Below are 20,763 nucleotides of genomic sequence, written 5' to 3' on the forward strand. Positions count from 1 at the left end.
TGCCCGAAGACTTCCGTTGTTCTTTGTATATTTTATTTCTTTATTGCTTAAATATATTTTTATTGATTTCAGAGAGGAAGGGAGAGGGAGAGAGAGATGGAAACAATCAATGAGGAGAGAGAATCATGGATTAGCTGCCTCCTGCACGCACCACACTGGGGATCGAGCCCGCAGCCCCGGGCATGTGCCCTGACCGGGAATCGAACCATGATTCATAGGTTGACGCTCAACCACTGAGCCACACCAGCCGGGCTTCAGGTCTTCTTTTCACTCCAGGCAACTCTACGGTGGTGAGTATGATCCTTAAAAGACAGTCCGCAAACAACAGGGAAAGGTGCCGTTTCTGGGGCTCTCTGAGGAGTCAGCCAGGTAACTTTCCGATAGGAAATCTGTGCCTCACAGTCGTCCATCATGGCTGTGGACTGGTTTTCAGATTTTTTTTTTTTTACGATCGGAAAATGACACTCTGCCATTCCGTCTGGCCCTGCGTGCCCGAGGGGAGTGAATCACCAGCTTAAAAAGGGAGACGGTCAGACATGAAGGCGTTAGGGATATTTGGAACCATCATGCTCCATCATTCACGGCCGTGACTCAGCGAGGACCTTGAAAGAATATTAGAAAAGGACCAGGCAATTCCCAAGATCCATGGGGTCGTTTGGCAACGCAGCCCTTCCGTGCCCGGCGTCGATCCGCTCTGCATCCCAGCATCCATCTCGGGCCCATGTTCCCACCCAATATTTGTCTCCTGGGGTCACCACAGCGAGACCATTATCATCCATTGTCACCGGCAGCTCTCGACACTGGCATTTCCTGAGTGAAATACAATCATATCTCAGAAAAGAGCACAAAACCCAAGCCCTAGCCGGTGTGGCTCAGTGGATAGAGCGTCGGCCTGTGGACCCAAGGGTCCCAGGTTCGATTCCGGTCAAGGGCACGTACCTCGGTTGCAGGCTCCTCCCTGGCCCGGGCCCTGTTCAGGGCGTGTATAGGAGGCAATCAATCAATGAGTTTCTCTCACATCGATGTTTCTCTCTCTCTTTTTCCCTCTCTCTAAAATAAAATGGAAAAATATGATTGGGTGAGGATTAACAAGAAAACAAAAACACCCAAAAAAACAAATTCCTCATCAAATGTATTGAGAAGTACTGGGTTAAACGAAGGGTGGACGATTTCTTTACCGTGAGAATTCTCAGAGCCTTCGTCAGGCCCACACACATTCAGAATATCCGAGATGGGTACGTGGTATGCCCCGTTCTGACACTGGTTTGGCCGGGGGACTGCTTGTGTCTGGAGACTGTCTTTTGTTGGGAGTCATTGTTCTCTGTACCTCCTTGCAGATCCCTCCCCTCTAAAGTGCAAATGTCTTGCAAAGTGAGTTTCCATGAAATTCTACCAAGTCCTGGTCATTGAGAAAGAACAAAACTTCAGATTCACAAACTTGGTCACATCACAGCATCAACCAGCAGTGGACTTCCGTGACTTTTATTTCCACCTGTGTCCATGTGGATACGTATGATTTGCATATGTCTGGTTTTTAAAAATTTTATGCATTTATTTAGTTTTATTGCTTTCAGAGAGAGGAAGGGAGAAGGAAGAGAGAGATAGAAACATCCACGATCAGAGAGAATCATGGACCGGCTGCCTCCTGCAGCCCCCTAGTGGGGATGGAGCCCACCACCTGGGCATGTGCCCCGACCGGGAATCGAACCGTGACCTCCTGGTTCACAGATTGATGCTCAACCAGTGAGCCATGCCGGCCGGGCAGCACCTATATTTTATGATTCCGTTCATGTGAGATCCCGGAGCTGGCAAAGTCAGTTTACAGTGACAGAGAACGGCTCAGCGGTGGCCTACAGCTGGGGAGCCATATGACAAATGAAAACCAAACCTCCATGGCACGGAGACTTCTCACGGCCCAATACCCTGGAGCCGGCGCGGCTGCGACCTTCCTCCTGTGCCCGGCCCCGTGCTGAGCTCTCAGCAGGCATCCTCTCCTTTGAGTTTCTACCCTGTGGGAGCAGCAGGTGCCGTGACTGTCCCCACATTTCCTGGGAATGAAGAAACGGGAGCGGAAAGAGGTTAAGCTACGCGCTGGGATTTAAGCAGAAAGTGCTGGGGTTTTAAACCCCGTCTGAGACGCTAGCCTTCGCTCTTATACCACCGCCGGGGTGCCTTTCGCAGCCTGTTTCCAGCGTTTAATTCCTAAACCACCATATGGGAGACAGTCAGACGCTGTTAAGTTTGTTTGAATTCGGGGTACCGTCTACATGGCTCGTACTCATGGAACGATGTGCTTAACGATAGGGGAGTCTTTCTGTTCAAGCGAATGGCTATTTCCTCTCAGAGGGTAAATCAATGTGTGCCCTCTGCCTTTTTTTAAAAAAATCTTTATCGTTGTAAGTATTACATATGTCCCCTTATCCCCCTCCCGCCATTGACCCCTTAGAGCCCGTCCTTTCCCTCCCCCCCACCTCAGGCCTTCACCACACTATTGTCTGTGTCCCCAGGTTATGCACATGTGCATACAAGTTCTCTGGTTGATCTCTTCCACCCACCCACCGCCACCTTCCCTCTGAGATTCCTCAGTCTGTCCCATGCATCTACGTCCCTGGATCTGTTTTGATCATCACTTTATTTTGTTCATTAGACTCCACACAGGAGTGAGGTCATGTGAGACTTGTCTGTCTCTGACTGGCTTATTTCGCTCAGCGTGATGCTCTCCAGGTCCCTCCATGTGTCTCAAAGGATAACAGTTCCTTCCTTGCCCTCTGCCTTTGAATTTCCTTGTTTTCAACCCCAAGATAAGAACCGAGGTGTTGAAACCAGAAGACTTGTATGATAGCCCTCTCGCTAGGTGGTCCTCAAAGTATGACTAGCAAGTCCTCACTCCTAGGTTGGTTGCGGGCACTAAGAAATAAGGTGTAAGCCTGGCCATTGCGGCTCAGTGATTGAGCATCAACCTAGGAACCAGGAGGTCACGATTTGATTCCTGGTCAGGGCACATGCCCGGGTTGCATGCTCGATCCCCAGTGTGGGGCGTGCAGGAGGCAGCCGATCCATGATTCTCTCTCATCATTGATGTTTCTTTCTCTCCCTCCCTCTCCCTTCCTTCCTCTCTGAAATCAATACAAATATATTTTTTTAAAAAGAAAGACGGTGTGAGGATGTTGTAAGCGTTGATGTGCGTAAAATACTGTTCATTTATTCATACAAATTCCATTGGCTCCTTGGCCGACTGCTTCCAACAGAGCCAGTGGGGAATGTGGAGATGGGACGTTTTGGCTGGGCCTCACCTTCTCCCATGGACTCATCTCCTGAGGGTCATTAAGATGCACCCAGTGAGTTCTCCGGGGCTCCCCTTGGGTGCCAGGACCTGTGGGTGGGAAGGGGATGAAGTACCATGTCAGGGGACGCGAATAGCCCTCCTGAGCCCCATCCTCCCAGCGCCGGTGGCCAGGGGAGAGCTATTCTGGGACGCTTCGTGGGAACAGATGCCCAGTGGTGTGTCACTGTTTCCTCCCTGCCCTGGAGATTAAGCCTGCCCTACTTCCCTAATCAGACCTAAAATTAGCCGCGCAGCTGTCCCCCGCCGAAGCCCTGTGTCCACATGCTACTCAGGGCGAGATTTATGACAGAGGCCCACACCACGCACATGCACCTTCCAGGGAGAGGGGGCACGCGGAGCAATGTCACTGGGTGAACCCCGGGTGGCCGTGAGCCAGCCCTCGCTCCCAGGGGAGGCAGCTGGCCCAGGCCTCCCTCACACCCCAGACACCCACCGAGCTGGCACGGTGGCGTTACTCTCAGATATTCGTGTTGGCTTGCACCGGCTTCCGCATGATCATCCCCTTTGACTACTGCCCTTCCTTGACTTCAAGGCAATCAAGAATGGGTCCCTGTCTTCATTTCCATCCTTATTGACTTCCTCCTTTCCTCCTCCTCCTCCTCTTCCTCCTCCTCCTCCTTCTTCTTTTTAAATATACTTTTATTGATTTCAGAGAGGAAGGGAGGGGGAGAGAGAGAGAAACATCAATGAGAAAGAAGCATGGATTGGCTGCCTCCTGCACGCCCCCCTTTGGGGATCGAGCCCACAACCTGGGCATGTGCCCTGATTGGGAATTGAACCTCCCGGTTCATAGGTCGACGCTCAACCACGGAGCCACGCCAGCCGGGCACTCAGGCCGGGATTTATGCTGTTGCGACTCAGGGGTTCCAGGGGCCTGGGTTGCTACGGGGCCATGAAGTTGGAGTCTGTGAGCTCCACCCACGGGGTCGAACCACCTTGGCAGCAGGAGGAGGTGGACGGGTTGGGTCTCAGGTATCAGCAAGTTCTTCAGCTTAGTCTCTTGTTGTCTGTCCCAACAGCTCAGAACAGTGTTAGGTGACCTCCTCCTTGCACAGTCGGGTGCCAGGCAGCGCTGGCTCCTGAGCTTTGCCCACGTGCAGCTGTTCATGAGCGACAAGCAATGTCCCGCGCCCGCTCTCCCTCCCCTCTAAATCCTGACGCTCTCCCCAGGCCAGGCCTTCGGGGCTTGCTCCGACCATCCCACCCTCCCTGCTCCCTGCTCTGCTCCTAGTCGCTGAGAGATGAGCAGAGACCCTCAACCAAAGCGAACGCGTTCCCTGCCATCACAGGCGGGCGATGGGAGGACTCAGCTGCGTTGCCACGGAGACAAAGACGCCCATGTTTTCTCAAAGCAGCAACCGAATGTCTCCCTGGGCGTTCATGTTCCCGGCTCACCCCCGTGCTCGGCGCTGTGACTCCACTCCTCTCTGTTCAGTGTAATGGGACTCCATGGGCTCCGGGGCCCGGGCTCACGCCGGGGGGTTCAGATTCCACGCGCCCCGGATCCCTTGGATGCAAACGCCTTGGAGCAGGAACAAAAACATTCCGGCCCAGCCTCCCAAGTGCTGATGTCGGGAGAGTGCAGCGCACGGGCTCAGCTTACTGACAGTGATGAGTGCGTTCGCCACCTGACTCCACGCTTGCGGCCAGCGGTGGAATGAATAGTTTCCTACATGTATTAAACCTTGGCCAGGAGGCCTGGCTGGCTTCAGTCCCATTCATCTGCCTGGGAAGCCAGCGATCTCTCCCGGATGAGAGCCAGGCCGAGATAACTTGAGTCATAGGGTCTGAAGTTGGCAGTTCACGCGGGGATCGGGTGGTCCAGATTCTTCATCCGAAGAGGAGGTCACCGAGGCCCAGAGAGGTCAAACCAAGCCAGAGCCTGTCCTCATTTCAACACGCTGTTTGTGTCCAGCCGGCGTGGCTCAGTGATTGAGCATCGACCCACAAACCAGGAGGTCACGGTTCGATTCCTGCTCAGGGCACATGCCCGGGTTATGCGCTTGATCCCCAGTAGGGGGCGCGCAGGAGGCAGCCGATCCATGATTCTCTCTCATCATGGATGTTTCTATCTCCACCTCTCCCCTTCCTTCTTCCTTCTTCTCTCGCTAAAATCATAAAAACAACACACACACACACACACACACACACACACTAAATAAAGGGAGACCTTCCAGGCAGAGGCAGAAGCAAATACAAAGCAAAGAGGGCATGAAACATGGCGGCGATTCCATGGCTGGTGTGCATGGCAGAGGAGCAAGGGCAGGAGGTCCCACAGGCTGGTCTGGAACATTCTACCTTCACAGACAACAAAGGAACAGGAAGGTATGATTCCCGAATAGGACACAGGGAAAATGATACACTCATAAAAATATTCAATTTGCCCACAGTCAGAGGAACACAATTTAGATCAAGACGCCAGTTTCGCAAATCAGACTTGCAAAGATTTTGAAAAATGGAGATATTTATTGTTGGTGAGGATTCAATAAAATGTGCACTCACATACGCTGCTGAGATTGTAGATGGATAAATCCTTCATGAAAACAATGAGATGATGTACATCAAGATTTTTTTTTTTTTTAAAACTTCTCGTTGCTTAACCCAATTTTGCCACTTCTTGGAATCTGTCTAAAAGAATCGTTGAGAAAAGGTGGATGAAGATTTATGCACAAAAATATTCCAATCGTAGTTTTATTTATAATTGGAAATGTTATAACCGGGGGGAAAATTCGATAACAGGGAGTGTAGAGCAGAAGTGATATATCTATACATTATACTAGTAATATTATGTCGCAACACACAAAAATAGATTAGGGATGATGCTTGCCAGGGGTAATAGCTTACGATAAAATAGTGAATAGAAAAAAGTAAGGTTCAAAATTCAGTGTGATCTCAACTATATAAAAATATACACGCAACTTCTGCTTAGAACGGAGGTCAGATTTATCTTCCCACCTGAAAAAAATTTTTTGAGCTATAGGTAAAAATAACAAAGCATTCAGCTGGGGCGGCTCAGTGGTTGAGCATCGACCTACGAACCAGGAGGTCACGGATTGATGCCCGGTCAGGGCACAGGCCTGGGTTGCAGGCTTGATCCCCACTAGAGGGTGTGCAGGAGGCAGCCGATAAATGATTCTCTCTCATCCTTGATGTTTCTCTCTCTCTCCCTCTCCCTGTCCCTCCCTCTCTGAAATCAATAAAAACATTAAAAAAAAAAAAAGCAAGACCTGGAAGGATGAATCTGTTTCCAAGAAATGTAACTGCCTCCCAGAATTGAGCTTCAGAATATTTATAGGAAGACAAAACTACTGAGCACTCAACAAGGTCGAAAGTCACGCTATCTAAGAACCCAGTACAAAATGGTCAGGCAGGCAGAGGAACAGGAAATGCTGCCCATCGCGAGGAGATAAATCACTGAATCGGAAACAACGCAGAACTGGAGCAGATGTTACAGTGATCAGGCAAGAATATGAAAAAAGTTATCCTAACTATATTCCGTATGGTCAACGCTTAAGAAATGGAAGGTATTAAAAAGGACCCAAATTGGACGTCGGCAGTGTAAAGGCAATGGATTGGATGAAGGCAAATTAGCTGTGGCAGAAGAAAAGATAGGTCAGCTCAAAGACACAGCAATGGAAAGTTTCCAAAATGAAGCACAGAGAAAAAAGGAAATTAAGGAAAAAGAGAGAGAAAGAGGGGGGGGAAAAAAAAGGCAGAAGAAGAGCAGCAGTGAATCATGGGACAAATTCAAGCCGCCTGATGATATTTAAGTAATCGGGGTTCCTGGTGAGAAGAGAGAGGTGGGGACAGAAAACAGAGATGAAGCAATACTGGCTTCAATATCCTAAATATGATGCAAATTGTAAAGGCAGTGATCCAAGGAGCCCAATAAACCACAAGAATCATGAAGACTGTGACTCTAAGACAAATCATCATCCTATTGCTCAAAACCAGGGGTAAAGAACCACATCTTAACAGCAGCCAGGCGCCCTGGCCCAGTGGCTCAGTTGGTTGGAGCATCATCCCTTACGCCCAAAGGCTGTGGGTTCGATTCCCAGTCGGGGCACATACTTGGGTTGCAGGTTCGATACCTGGTGGGACACATGCCCTGGTTTTGGACTCAATCCCCAGTAGGGGGCGTGCAGGAGGCAGCCGATCCTTGATTCTTTCTCATCATTGATGTTTTTTTTCTCTCTCTCTCCCTCACCCTTCCTCTCTCTGAAATCTATAAAAACATATTTTTTAAAAAGTATGGGATTCCAGGTTAGGTAACTGATAACAGAGCTGCAAAATAAAGTAAGGCTGATATAACCGAGGGGCGTGGGAGATATCCCCAGATTGTGGCTGAAGATTTTAATAATCCCCTCTCAATAATTGATAGAATAAGTAGAGAGAAGCCGCAGAATCTACATTCTCTTCAAGTGCGCATGAAATAGTCAGAGAGGCAGACAATATCATAGGCCATGAATCCAGTTAAAGTAAATTTATAAGCATTAAGGTGACGTAAAGTATGTTCTCTGACTACAACGAAATTAAATTAGAGGTTGATAAGAGACGGATCTCGCGGAGATCCCCCACATTTTGGAAATGAAGGAACGCACTTCCAGAGAAGTCATGCGTTGAGGACGAAATCAAAAGAGAAAATAGAAGACAGTTTGGGACGAATGAAAATGAAACACAACGTATTAAAACCTCTGGGGTGCCATAGACTTGGGGGGAAGTTTATAACCTATAGTTGTAAACTAGATGTTAGAAGGAAGGTAGGAAGATAGCTAATGAATGATCTCAAATTTCATCTTTGAAAAAAGAAAATCAAAAACCAAAGTAGCCCTAGCCAGTTTGGCTCAGCGAGTAGAACGTTGGCTTGGGAACTGAAGGGTCCCAGGTTCGATTCCGGTCAAGGGCACATGACCAGATTGCGGGCTCTATCCCCAGTCGGGGGGCGTGCAGGAGGCAGTCAATCAATAGTTCTCTCTCATTATTAATGCTTCTAGCTCTCTCTCCCTTTCCCTTCCTCTCTGAAATCAGTAAAAATATATATATATTTTAAAAAACTCACCAAAATAAGTGAAAGGAAGGAAGGAAGAAAAATTAGAATAGTAATCAGTGAAACACTGAAAGAAAAACAATGGAGAAAAATTAGTTTAATCAAAAGCTGAATCTTTGAGATCAATACAATTGATAAAATCCCTATCCAGGCTGATTAGGAAAAATGACACAAATTATCAGGATGAGAAATGAGAGAGAGAGAATTGCTACAAGCGCCATAGATATGAAAAGGATAATAAGAGAATATTACAAACAACTTCATGCCAATAAGTTTGACAACTTAGATGAAGTGGGAAAAAATTCCTTGACAGACATAAACGACCAAAGCTCATTCAAGAATAAGTTGATGCCGAAACCAGTTTGGCTCAGTGGATAGAGCGTTGGCCTGCGGACTGAAAGGTCCCAGGTTCGATTCCGGTCAAGGGCATGTACCTGGGTTGCGGGCACATCCCCAGTGGGAGATGTGCAGGAGGCAGCTGATCGATGTTTCTCTCTCATCGATGTTTCTAACTATCTCTCTCCTTTCCTCTCTGTAAAAACTCAATAAAATATATTAAAGAAAAAGAATAAATTGATAATCAGAATGGCCCTACATGTATTAATTGAATGCATAGTGGAAATCGTCCCCACAAAGAAAAGTCCAAGTTCAGATGGCTTCCGTGGTGATTTGGACCAAACATTTAAAGAATAAATATTAGTTGCCCGGCCGGCATGGCTCAATGGTTGAGCGTCAACCTATGAACCAGAAGGTCACGGTCTGATTCCCGGTAGGGGGTGTGCAGGAGGCAGCCGATCCATGATTCTCTCTCATCATTGATATTTCTCTCTCCCTCTCCCTTCCTCTCTGAACTCAATAAAAATATATTTTTTAAAAAAGAATAAATATTAACAAGCCCATACGAAGTGTTTCAGAAAATGAAAGAAGAGGAATTACTAACTTCTTACCCTGATAACAGACTTGACAAAAAAGTGAAAACTTCCAGCTAACATCTCTTACGGAGATGCGAATATCTTCAACCCAATTTTAGAAAATTCATATCAAGACCAATTGGGCCCTAACTTGTTTGGCTCAGTGGATAGAACGTCAGCTTGCGGACTCAAGGGTCCCAGGTTCGATTCCGGTCAAGGGCATGTACCTTGGTTGTGGGCACATCTCCAGTGGGGGGTGTGCAGGAGGCAGCTGATCGATGTTTCTCTCTCATCGATGTTTCTAACTCTCTATCCCTCTCCCTTCCTCTCTGTACAAAAACAATAAAATATATTTGAAAAAAAAAAGACCAATTGGGACTTATCGCAGGAACGCAAGATTAGATTAACATGCAGAAATCATTGCATGTAATTTATTATATATATAAAAAACTAAAACAAAAAACAAACACCTCAGCATATGGATTACCTCAGTAGACACAGGAAAAGCCTTTGACAAAAATTCAGCATCATTTCCTGATAAAATTCAACAAATGAGGGCTAGAGACCTCCTCCATAGATCATCCCCGTGAAAACCATCAGGTGATGTCACACTTCATGCTGACAGGCAGAATGCCCGCTCCTGCTACCTCTGTTCAAGCTTGTCTTGGAGACGGCAGTCAGGGCAAACAGGCAAGAAGACAGGAGAAAGCCAGACTTTATTTGCAGCTGATATGATTGTCTATGGAGACGTTCTGATGGAGTCCACACACAGACAAGAGCTACAAGAACTAGGCATTCATTGTATTTACCAAAGTCCCAGGATGCAAAATCGATAGACAAAAATAAGCTTTATTTCTACATCGGGCCACAAACCATCCAAAAATACGTTTTTCAAAATACAATTTATAATGGCATTGACAGTTCTGAAATAGGGATAAATCTGACAAAATATGCAAAAGATCTGTATATGCACATACCTCAAACTACAAATGCTGAAACGTATTTATGAAGACCTGAATAAGTAGAGAGAGAGAGCTCATAGCTCAGAAGATGTGATATTGTTAAGATTTCAGTTTTCCTTAAATTGATTTATCGATTGAATGCATTTTCCAGTCAAAGTTGTGTGGATTTTTTTTTTTTTTTGGTAGAAATCGACAGATTGATTCTAAAATTCATATGGAAATGCAAAAGACCTAGACTAGCAAATGCAGTTTTTTTTGGGGGAAAAAAAATTGGAGGACTAACAATACCATATTTCAAGATTTATGATAAAGCTACAGTAATCAAGACAGTGTGATATTGATGTCAAGACTGACAAATAGATTAATAAAAGAGAAGAGACAGGTGAGAAATAAACTCACCCATGTAGGGACAATGGATTATTGGCACAGGCAAATTCCATGGAGAAAAAAATAGTCTGTTCAAGATATGGCCACTGAAAAACTGGATATCCCAAGATTAATTTCAGCTTCTACTTCACACCATTAACAAAGATGACCATAAAATGGACGATAGATTTACACATGCAATCTACAGCGAAGAGGGAGTCTGGTGCCTGGACAGCGTGGCTCAGTGAGTTGAGCATTGACCTATGAACCAGGAGGTCACAGATTGGCTCCCGGTCAGGGCACACTGCCTGGTTGTGGGCTTGATCCCCAGTTGGCTATTAATATGGGTAAATTTTGAGATGGGTGGTAATGGGATATTCTCATTCCTGGCTCCCAGTTTGGCTATTTTAATAATCCTCCACTACTTTTGAAAGGGTAAAACAATTTTACACTCCGTGAATGGCGGTAGATTTCTTTTTCTTTGTTAGTTTTTGTTGTTGTTAATCCTCACCCGAGGATATTTCTCCATTGATTCTTAGAGAGGGGAAGGATGGGGAAGAGACAGAGAGAGAGGGAGAAACATCGATGTGAGAGAGACACATTGATGGGTTGCCTCCTGCACGTGCCCCAACCAGAGTCAGGGATCCAGCCTGCAGCCGAGGTATGTGCCCTTGACCGGAACCCAACCCAGGACCCTTCGGTCCGAGGGCTGATGCTCTCATCCACCGAACCACACCCGCCAGGGCAGCAGTAATCCTTTTAATTTCCCTAGAATCCTTATCGGAGGCACCCCTTCCGATATGTTGACGTGATAGATGGAGACTTTGAGCCCAAAAGGGGGGATTTCCCGAAATGTGCACAAGCAGCAGGTAGAAGCTGAAGTGAGATTCCGTTCTCCTGTGAGACTGTCCAAGTCCGTTTCCCCACACCACGCTGCCGTACGATGGCCTTTCTCCGCTCAATAGCTAAAAGCAGCAACGATTCAACGACTCGAATAAATAAATAAAACATGTACCGTGGATGGTTTTACTCGAGCCAGGGAGGGCTCGGGAATGGAGAGAGGCAGCCCCCGGCTGCCGTGTTCCTCGAGGCCTGGGTGATCTGTCTCTGGAAATGGCCCACCCTAAGCACAGTCATCACCATCACACCTAACACAGTCCCATTTCAGGGGGCAGCTTCCCGCCAGACGACTCCCTCCCCAGATGCCTTACGGAGTTACCAATAGGCCCTCCAATTACAGGGCGCCATTATGAAGTGCAATAATGCAGCGGCAGAGTTGTAATCGTAAAGGCTAGGAGGGAGCGTGGGCAACGGGCAGGCGACAGCAAGGGGGGAGAGCAGTGTTTCGGAAACAAGATGAAGAATCTGCAAGGCAGGGAAAGGAGAAGGCAGTTCCAGATGGCCACAGCCCACTCACCCTGAGCACAGGTGCAGCCCACCGCCCTCTGTTGGTAGCCTCGGGTATGACAGCTTCCAATGGCCTCACCCACACACTGGCATCCATTTCTTTTTTTATTCTCTCTCTCTCTCTCTCTCATATACAAATATATATACACAAATATATATTTGTATTAATTTCAGAGAGGAAGGGAGATGGAAAGAGAGAAACATTAATGAGAGAGAATCATGGATCGGCTGACTCCTGCACGCTCCACACTGGGGATGGAGCCCGCAACCCGGGCATGTGCCCTGACCAGGAATCGAACCGTGACCTCCTGGTTGATAGGTCGATGCTCAACCACTGAGCCACACCAGCCGGGCTGGCATCCATCTCTTAAGATATTAAGGTATAGCTCTTAAGGCAGCGGTCCTCAACCTGTGGGTTGCGACCCCTTTGGCGGTCGAATGACCCTTTCACAGGGGTCGTCTAAGATCATCCTGCATATCAGATATTTACATGACGATTCATCACAGTGGCAACATGACAGTTATGAAGTAGCAACAAAAATAATTGTATGGTTGGGTCACAACATGAGGAACTGTATTTAAAGGGCCAGAAGGTTGAGAACCACTGTCTTAAGGTATCGTGTTATCATGAGATGTCTGTATAGTTATAGAGGAACACAAAGAAAATAAGCTTTTTAAGAAATTCAATTTATTATCTCCCCCCCCCGCCACCCCCCCCCCGGTGTTTGGAGAACCCAAATGTTGCCTTCCTGAATTGTGTTTGATGGGGCTACATGCTCGCCCACGTAGTATTTAATGAATATTCATTCTGATGAGAGTTGCTGGCAAAGGCTGGAATGAGTTCATCGGATAGTGAGTTGTTGGGTGGATAAGATTTTGTTTTTCATCACGGTCCCCGCTCCGTCAAAATAAGGCGAGAAAGAAAAAAGCCCGCAGGGCCCCAGGCAATAGACGTATATAAAGAACGCTGTCTGTGTTTCTGTAATTTGTCACTTAGGCCTTTCTGCCGAACCTGATACAAATACACTGCCTTTGACATATTCCCTTCCACGTGTACACGTTATTTTACGATGGGAATAAATTTATTCTTTATTACAGTCACTAAGCATGAGTGATTCACTTCCCCGCTTGATCTACGAGCGTCTTTAAATGTCGCTTTCACTGACGGCTTCATTCTTCCATCCCACGTACCCGAGGCTGGGTGCTGAGCCGGCTTTGGGGCTGGGTGGTGATTGGAAGTAGATATGGTTTCTGTCCTGGTGGTTTTATAAAAATATATATATATATTTTTTTATTGATTTCAGGGTGGAAGGGAGAGAGAGATAGAAACATCAAGGATGAGGAAAAAAAACACATCAATGATGAGAGAGAATCATTGACAGGCTGCCTCCTGCACGCCCCACACTGGGATTCCAGCCCACTGGCCTGGCATGTGCCCTGACTGGGAATCCAACCCGTGACCCCCTGGTTCCTAGCTCGAAGCTCAACCACTGAGCCACGCTGGCCGGGCTAACTTGCCATTCTTTAGGGCCGTGGTCGGCAAACTGCAGCTCGCGAGCCACATGCGGCTCTTTGGCCCCTTGAGTGTGGCTCTTCCTAAGCCTTAGGAGAACCCTAATTAAGTCAATAACAATGTACCTACCTATATAGTTTAAGTTTAAAAAATTTGGCTCTCCAAAGAAATTTCAGTCGTTGTACTGTTGATATTTGGCTCTGTTGACTAATGAATTTGCCAACCACTGCTTAGGGGACCAAGCTCATTGTTCTTTCGTGCATGATGCAAGTTATGGAAATTGTGAGGTTACTCAACAGCTAACTTATTTCGTTTTCTCCTCCAACTGATGAATTCAGCACACCTGTCTAATGAATGCAGAGGCGGAAGGTTTGGCCACATAAAAGATTATCGTCTCCCTAGGAAAGTCTTAAACATTTGTCTAATGTTGACCAGGAAAATTATTTCTCATCATTTGTGTTATTTAATTCTAATTTTAAGCCCTGCCAGCATAGCTCAGTGGGTGAGCATCCATCTATGAACCAGGAGGTCATAGGTTCGATTCCCCGTCAAGGGCACATGCCTGGGTTGCAAGCTCCATCCCCAGTAGGGGGCTTGCAGGAGGCAGCCGATCCATGATTCTCTCTCATCATTGATGTTTTTTTTTTTTTCTCTCTCTCCCTTCCTCCCTGAAATCAATAAAAATATAACTAAAAAAACCCAAAAAGATTCTAATTTTGTTTATCAACACTCTATTAAATGTAGGAAGCCCACCTTAGCAAAGTCATCTGACCTTTAAACCATCTAATCCTATCAATGGGGCTGTTAAAATAAACCTGGTGATTCCAGCATCCTTGGGAGTTTGCAGAACAGCTCTCTTGGCAAGAGCCAGGACGTGGTTGTGTTTATCACGGAGCAGAGATGACCTCCCCGGGGGCCTGGCTTCGCTTCCCGAGGAGGGATTATTCTGTAAAACCCATTTCCCATGCAAATGCCTTGCGTCTCCCTTTGTGGACTCGGTGGCTGGAAGGTCTGGACGCAGGTTTTCCGGAGGCTTGTCAAACCATTTTGTTTTTCACGTCTTTATTTTTAAAAGCCTCCCCGGGGCTTGGATTTACTTTAGGCGACGGCATGCATAAGCAAAGGAGAGCCCGTGTCATTACATGGATGGATCGGAGACTTAAGTTTCTTTTTTTTTTAATGAACTCTCTCTCTCGATTTCAAAATATTATAAGAAAGACTATCTTTCCCAGGTCCACTTGGTCTTTAGCACCTCATTTATGTCACCGATGGTGTATTTTTTTTTTTTTTGACAAGAGTGATTTAAAAATTACCCATATTTCAGACCCGGGAAGCTGAGATCATTTTCTTGCTTTGATGTTTAAAGGTGTGTTTTTTTTTATAGCACATTTTAGCTCCATTATATTATTTTCCTAGAGTAATAGCCACCAATTTTCTCATTAACTCCCATATGGTGTTGCCTCACGGAATCATGGATTCTTTAAATTAGGGGGGAAAAAAATAGTCTTCTTAATCAAACTTTTATATTAAAAGTGCATGGCACATAATAATGGTATAATATGTAAAATGATACTACTATAAATAATGAAAAGTAGATTAAAATATATTCTCAATTATGCAGAGCGCGTATGAATACTTACACATGATTAAAACATGCATATCTAATATTACCATCTCGATCTACTTGGCTGGCATCATTTTAATAAGACATTGGCGTAGCCAATTAATAAGACAAAGTCTTAATAGGACTTTGAACTACTGTGGACTTGTCTATGGGTCAACACATATCTCACCTGTGAGATATTGGGGGGCTATGACATTTTTCAAATCGTCTCTCCATCTTTGCATCTCTAGCTAGAGGAAAGTTTTATTTTTTAAAAAATATTTTTATTAATTTTAGAGAGAAGAAGGGAGAGGGAGAGAGAATTAGAAACATCCATGATGAGAGAGAATCATGGATTGGCTGCCTCCTGCACGCCCCACACTGGTGATGGAGCCACAACCGGGCATGTGCCCTGACTGGGAATGGAACCATGGCCTCCTGGTTCTTAGGTCGATGCTCAACCACTGAGCCACACCGGCTGGGCTCATCCAGCCTCTGACCTGCTCTGCAGTCATCAGAATCTGGGGTGAGGGTTGGGGGGTGGAACAGACAGAAAGGTCGCTGAAACACAGACCAGAAGCATTTGTAGTTTACACACCTGTCGTTGCTGCAGAGACTGCGAAAACAGTTTGGAAGGAAAACCACCCCATAACCATCTTCCACCCTAAGGAACCAGCCTCACTTCCCAACCTGTGGGTGTTTCGGAAACAGTGGAGTGTGTCCTGGGGCCAGCCGTGTTTCCAAAAGTTGCCCAGCCGGCATGGCTCAGTGGTTGAGCATCGACCTATGAACCAGCAGGTCAGGGTTCGATTCCCAGTCAGGGCACATGCCTGGGTTTTGGGCTCGATCCCTAGTAGGGGGCGTGCAGGAGGCTGCTGATCAGTGATTTTCTCTCATCATTGATCTCTCTCTCTCTCTCTCTCTCTCTCTCTCTCTCTCTCTCTTCCTCTCTGAAACCAATAACAAAAATTCACTTAGAAGAAAAAAGTGCTCATGGCACTCCATCTGCCTCAGGGGCCCCCTCCCGCCCTCATCCTTCAGAGTCCCCTGGACTCCAGGATAAATGGAGAGTCCTGGTGGGGAAGGAGCCGCAGGAAAAGGAGGCGCTCCATGTGGGGGCCTCCGTGGAAGGGGGGAGGCAAGAGGGGGAGGGGACTCCTGCAACCCGTCGGCGAGATGGACGGGCCACTCCGTGCCATCTCTGCGTTTTCGCCTCTGCGGTGGCTGGTGGTAGCACGGCAGGATGCCCGTCCCCTGGTTCATCGCGAGGCCGGTAGGAGGCAGCCACGCGTGTGGGCTGTGGGATTCCGTGGTCTGGGCACTGACGTCTCCCCCTTTCTCTCTCTCTCCCCAGGGCAGCCACGGAGGTTCTGGCGGCCTTGCTGAAATCCAGTAAGCACCTCCCCTGAAAGGGGGCTCTCCCTTTCCCCCCCTGAGTTCAGAGCAAGGTGCCCTTCTGTCTGCGTGGTGGCTCGTTTCCCCCCTAGAGGGCAACAGGGCCATTCCTGGGGGTCTTCGGGGTGCAATGGAGAATATTAGGGCCCTTCCAAGCTCACGGCTGCGGAGAGAGAGCTGACCTCCCTCCCCCGGGGCGTGCCTGTATGTAATGCCAGTAAGGCGGTTGGTTCTAAAGGGAGAGCATTGTCTGTGGGGACCTGCAGATTTCTTAGCTGCCCGTGAGGACTGTTGGAACAAACTCCAGTCCCAGGGGGATTGTCCTGGAGAAGAAAAGGTTCTGACAGTGGGGGAGAAGCAGGATTCTTTTATCATTATTATTATAATATTTTTACTAGAGGCCCAGTGCACAAAATTTGTGCACTCAGGGAGGGGAGGTTCCCTCAGCCCAGCCTGCGCCCATTCTCCATAGGCCTAAGCCGTCACTAGGACATCCTTAGCGCTGCTGTGGAGGCGGGAGAGGCTCCCACCACCCCCACTGTGCTCGCCAGCCATGATCCCCGCTTCTGGCTGAGCGGCGCTCCCCCCTGTGGGAGCACACTGACCACCAGGGGCCAGCTCCTGCATTGAGTGTCTGCCCCCTGGTGGTCAGTGAGTGTCATAGCGACTGGTTGTTCTGCCGTTTGGTCGATTTGCATATTAGCCTTTTATTATATAGGATTGGTTTCCGAGAGGAAGAGAGAGAGAGAGAGAGAGAGAGAGAGAGAAACATCAGTGATGAGAGAGAACACGTGATCGGCTGCCTCCCGCAGGTCTGCTACTGGGGATGGAGCCCGCAACAGGGACATGTGCCCTGATGGGGAATCGAACCGAGACCTCCTGGTTCATAGGTTGACACTCAACCAGGGAGCCATGCCAGTGGCCAGGCATAAGCAGGATTCTTGTGTTTGGTTCCCAACCCGGGTGTGTATTCTTGGGCAGGTGGGGCGGGGGGTCAGAAATTGCTCGGACAGTGTAGATGCTGAAAACAAATCGATAGGAAGAGCTTGGGTCTGTTCTCAATTACTCGAGTCACCTCAAAGAGTAGCTCGGGGTCGTGGTGGCGTCTGAATAATTTGAGGATCATTTTTCTCGCCGGGGGGCCCGCGTCTAATTGTGCTGGGAGCCGGCTCCACGTGCGCGGTGTGATAGACGGCACCGTGCACTTGGGACCGAAGCCGCCTCGCGGAGCGGTTTTATCTCCCCCTCCTCACCTCTTCATCTATTTTAATTTGGCAGCTTGGAAACCAGCTGCTGCGATTGTAATATTTGTTTCTCTGTAGGGAGCTCAGGGCCTGTGGGTAAGAAGTGAACTTTAATAAAACTTATAAATAAATAAAAATACAAGCACCTCCCCCCTCCCCCAAAACATACATCTCTGTCAGCTCTGAGCCCAGAGAAAGCCACGCAACACACAGCGCTTCTGTAACCGGACAGTCCGTGGGTTCCGGCTGCCGGTCACCCATTGAGCCCATTCAGCAGAGACAGGGTGGAATCCTACATGAGCGTTGGTTTCAATCCTGCCGGTAGCGTGGGGGAGCAGCAGGGCACCCACAAACATCTGCTCTGCCCCCACCATAAGCCAGCTGCTGATGGTGGGTGGAAGGACAAAGGTTACATGGGAAGTCAGGCAAAGGGTGATGCCAAATGGGCAGCTTACGGGTGAGCGGGCTGGGGGTTTGCAAAGGCCTGTGGGTGTGCAAAGGCTGGGGGTCTGCAAAGGCCTATGGGTGTGCAAAGGCTGGGGGTTTGCAAAGGCCTGTGGGTGTGCAAAGGCTGGGGGTCTGCAAAGGCCTGTGGGTGTGCAAAGGCTGGGGGTTTGCAAAGGCCTGTGGGTGTGCAAAGGCTGGGGGTTTGCAAAGGCCTATGGGTGTGCAGAGGCTGGGGGTCTTCAAAGGGCCTGTGCTTTGAGGGGTCTGGAAAAAAAGGGAAAATCCCTTTGACATTCCAAGGGATTTTAGAGGCAAAGAGGTAAGGTTAAGGTAAAGATGGACCTTTGCCAGGAAAGATACCGGCCTGGGACATGGCTACCCACCATACACTGCTCTCAGTTACAGTTTTAATTTCAGACCGTCCTCCGTGGTGACTTTAGGTCTGTGAGTTTGCAAAGGCCGCCGCCCAGGCCTCCCCCGAGCTCGTCAGGTTGGCGCGTGGGTCTTTCCGTCCACGGCAGTTTTAGAGGCGCCTGGAAGTTTGCAGAAGTTGGGGTGTGTGTGTGTGGGTGGGGAGGGGGGTGTGCTGGGAATAGGAAAGTAGGTTAGGCAAGGAAGGGAGACAGGAGAGCGGAGGGAGACAGCGATGCAAGAGAGCTAATGGGAAGCTTGGCAGGCAGACGAGACGCGGTCGACTTTGTGCAAATGTGGAATCGCAGGCTCCATCCATCACGGGGTGGGGTGGGCGTGACAGCGCAGTGTCTGCTGTTTATTGGGCTCCTCGGATGTCAGCCACGGCACCGGCATCCGGTCTGTGACGGAGGCTTGGTGACCACCCCATTTTACAGGTGAGGGGACTGAGGTTTGGGTGGCCGAGGCCGTGCACCCAGCGTGTGGGCCTCAGAGTTTACCCGCGAGGCTCTGGGGTCTGAGCCCTGTGTGTGCCAAGAAGAGATGAATAAGGGTTAGGGTTTTGTTTTGTTTGTTTGCTTTTTAGCTTAAAGACGATAAGACCCAAAGCTGAGAGGAAGCTAAATAAATACTTTCTAAGTATTAGAAGGATTTGGGGGGGCCGGAGCATCTGTCATTTAGTTTTTTCGTTCTCTTTTTTTCTTTTTTACAGAGAGGAAGGGAAAGGGATAGAGAGTTAGAAACATCAATGAGAGAGAAGCATCGATCAGCTGCCTCCTGCACACCCCCTACTAGGGATGTGCCCGCAACCAGGGTACATGCCCTTGACTGGAATCGAACCGGGGACCCTTCAGTCCTCAGGCCGACGCTCTATCCACTGAGCCAAACCGGTTAGGGCTCGTTCTCTCTATTTAAAATATATTTGTATTGATTTCAAAGAGGAAGGGAGAGAGAGATGGAAACATCAGTGATGGGAGAGAATCATGGATCCGCTGCCTCCTGCACGCCCCCTACTGGGGATGGAGCCTACAACCCGGGCATGTGCCCTGACCAGGAATCAAACTGTGACCTCCTGGTTCATAGTTCGATGCTCAACCACTGAGCTACACCGGCCGGGCTGTCATTTAGTTCTTTAGAAAAGAGTGTCCACCCCATGTAAACATCTGAATGGGACCAGGAGGAGGCGCCCCATCGCCAGGTGGCTGTGCCAGGGCCCAGTCTCTGCCATGAGGCTTAGCAGCATCAGATGAGGTTGGCGATGATGGAATGGATGGAGAGAAAGGGAACGGGGGCGGGAAGAATCATAGATCCTATATTACCAGCCCCGCTCAACTTGGAACATGACTTTTTTCCCCTTGGCGTTAAAGTTCTGACTTCCCCACCAAATATTTTTCTTTTGTCTTTTGCGTAAGTACATCAAGTATTTTTTAAAATATGTTTTTATGGATGTCAGAGAGGAAGGGAAAGGGAGAGAGAGAGAAAGAAACATCAGTGATGAGAGAGAATCATGGATTGGCTGCCTCCTGCACGCCCCCTACTGGGGATCGAGCCTGCAACCCGGGCAAGTGCCCTGACCGGGAATGAAACCGTGACCTCCTGGTTCATAGGTGGACGCTCAACCACTGAGCCACGCCGGCTGGGCCATAAAATATTTTTAAAAGTGTAAGCTAAAAGAATACCACCATCCCCCATGCTTCCCCTCTGTCGGACCCTGTGGTTGGGTGGGCTGACTGGTACAGGCCTTGCAGTTCCTCTCACTGCCAGGTGGTGGCGCTGTTCTTTTAGTTATCTGGGCCACGCGAGTCCAATATTTATTGGAGGCGAGTCATTTGTTTATCAGGAGGTTATTTTAATCTAATTTTGCCCGCATTTGCCATTCCACACTATCTGCGCTTCCCAGCGTGAGCAGCTAGCCTGTCTTGAAGGAAATTAGCAGATGACGGTCTCAGAGGCATTGGTTCAGCCATTATTTAAGGGAGTGGGGAGGAGGCGGGTGCCTGGAGCCCGGGGCTGGAGGAGCCTCTGGAATTGGTTGTGCTCCCGGGGAGGTTAGCAGGATTAGGAAGGACTTGGGAAGCTTCCAGCAGCAGCTTTTGGGGGGGGGGGGGGCT

At 48.4% G+C, this 20,763-nt stretch overlaps 1 protein-coding gene across 1 annotated transcript in view; it reads left to right on the forward strand.

Annotated features, from left to right (window-relative positions):
• Nucleotides 1–20,763, forward strand: part of AGBL1 (AGBL carboxypeptidase 1) — a gene marked incomplete at both ends in the record, with an annotated part of 230,964 nt that overhangs the window by 30,434 nt on the left and 179,767 nt on the right. The window contains one exon of the mRNA XM_081114799.1: nt 16,510–16,547. Coding sequence (XP_080970925.1) covers nt 16,510–16,547 — 38 coding nt within the window. The remainder of the gene's footprint in view (nt 1–16,509; nt 16,548–20,763) is intronic.

The sequence above is a fragment of the Myotis nattereri genome, assembly GCF_964212035.1.
Source record: "Myotis nattereri genome assembly, chromosome: 21".
Taxonomy (NCBI): Eukaryota; Metazoa; Chordata; class Mammalia; order Chiroptera; family Vespertilionidae; genus Myotis; species Myotis nattereri.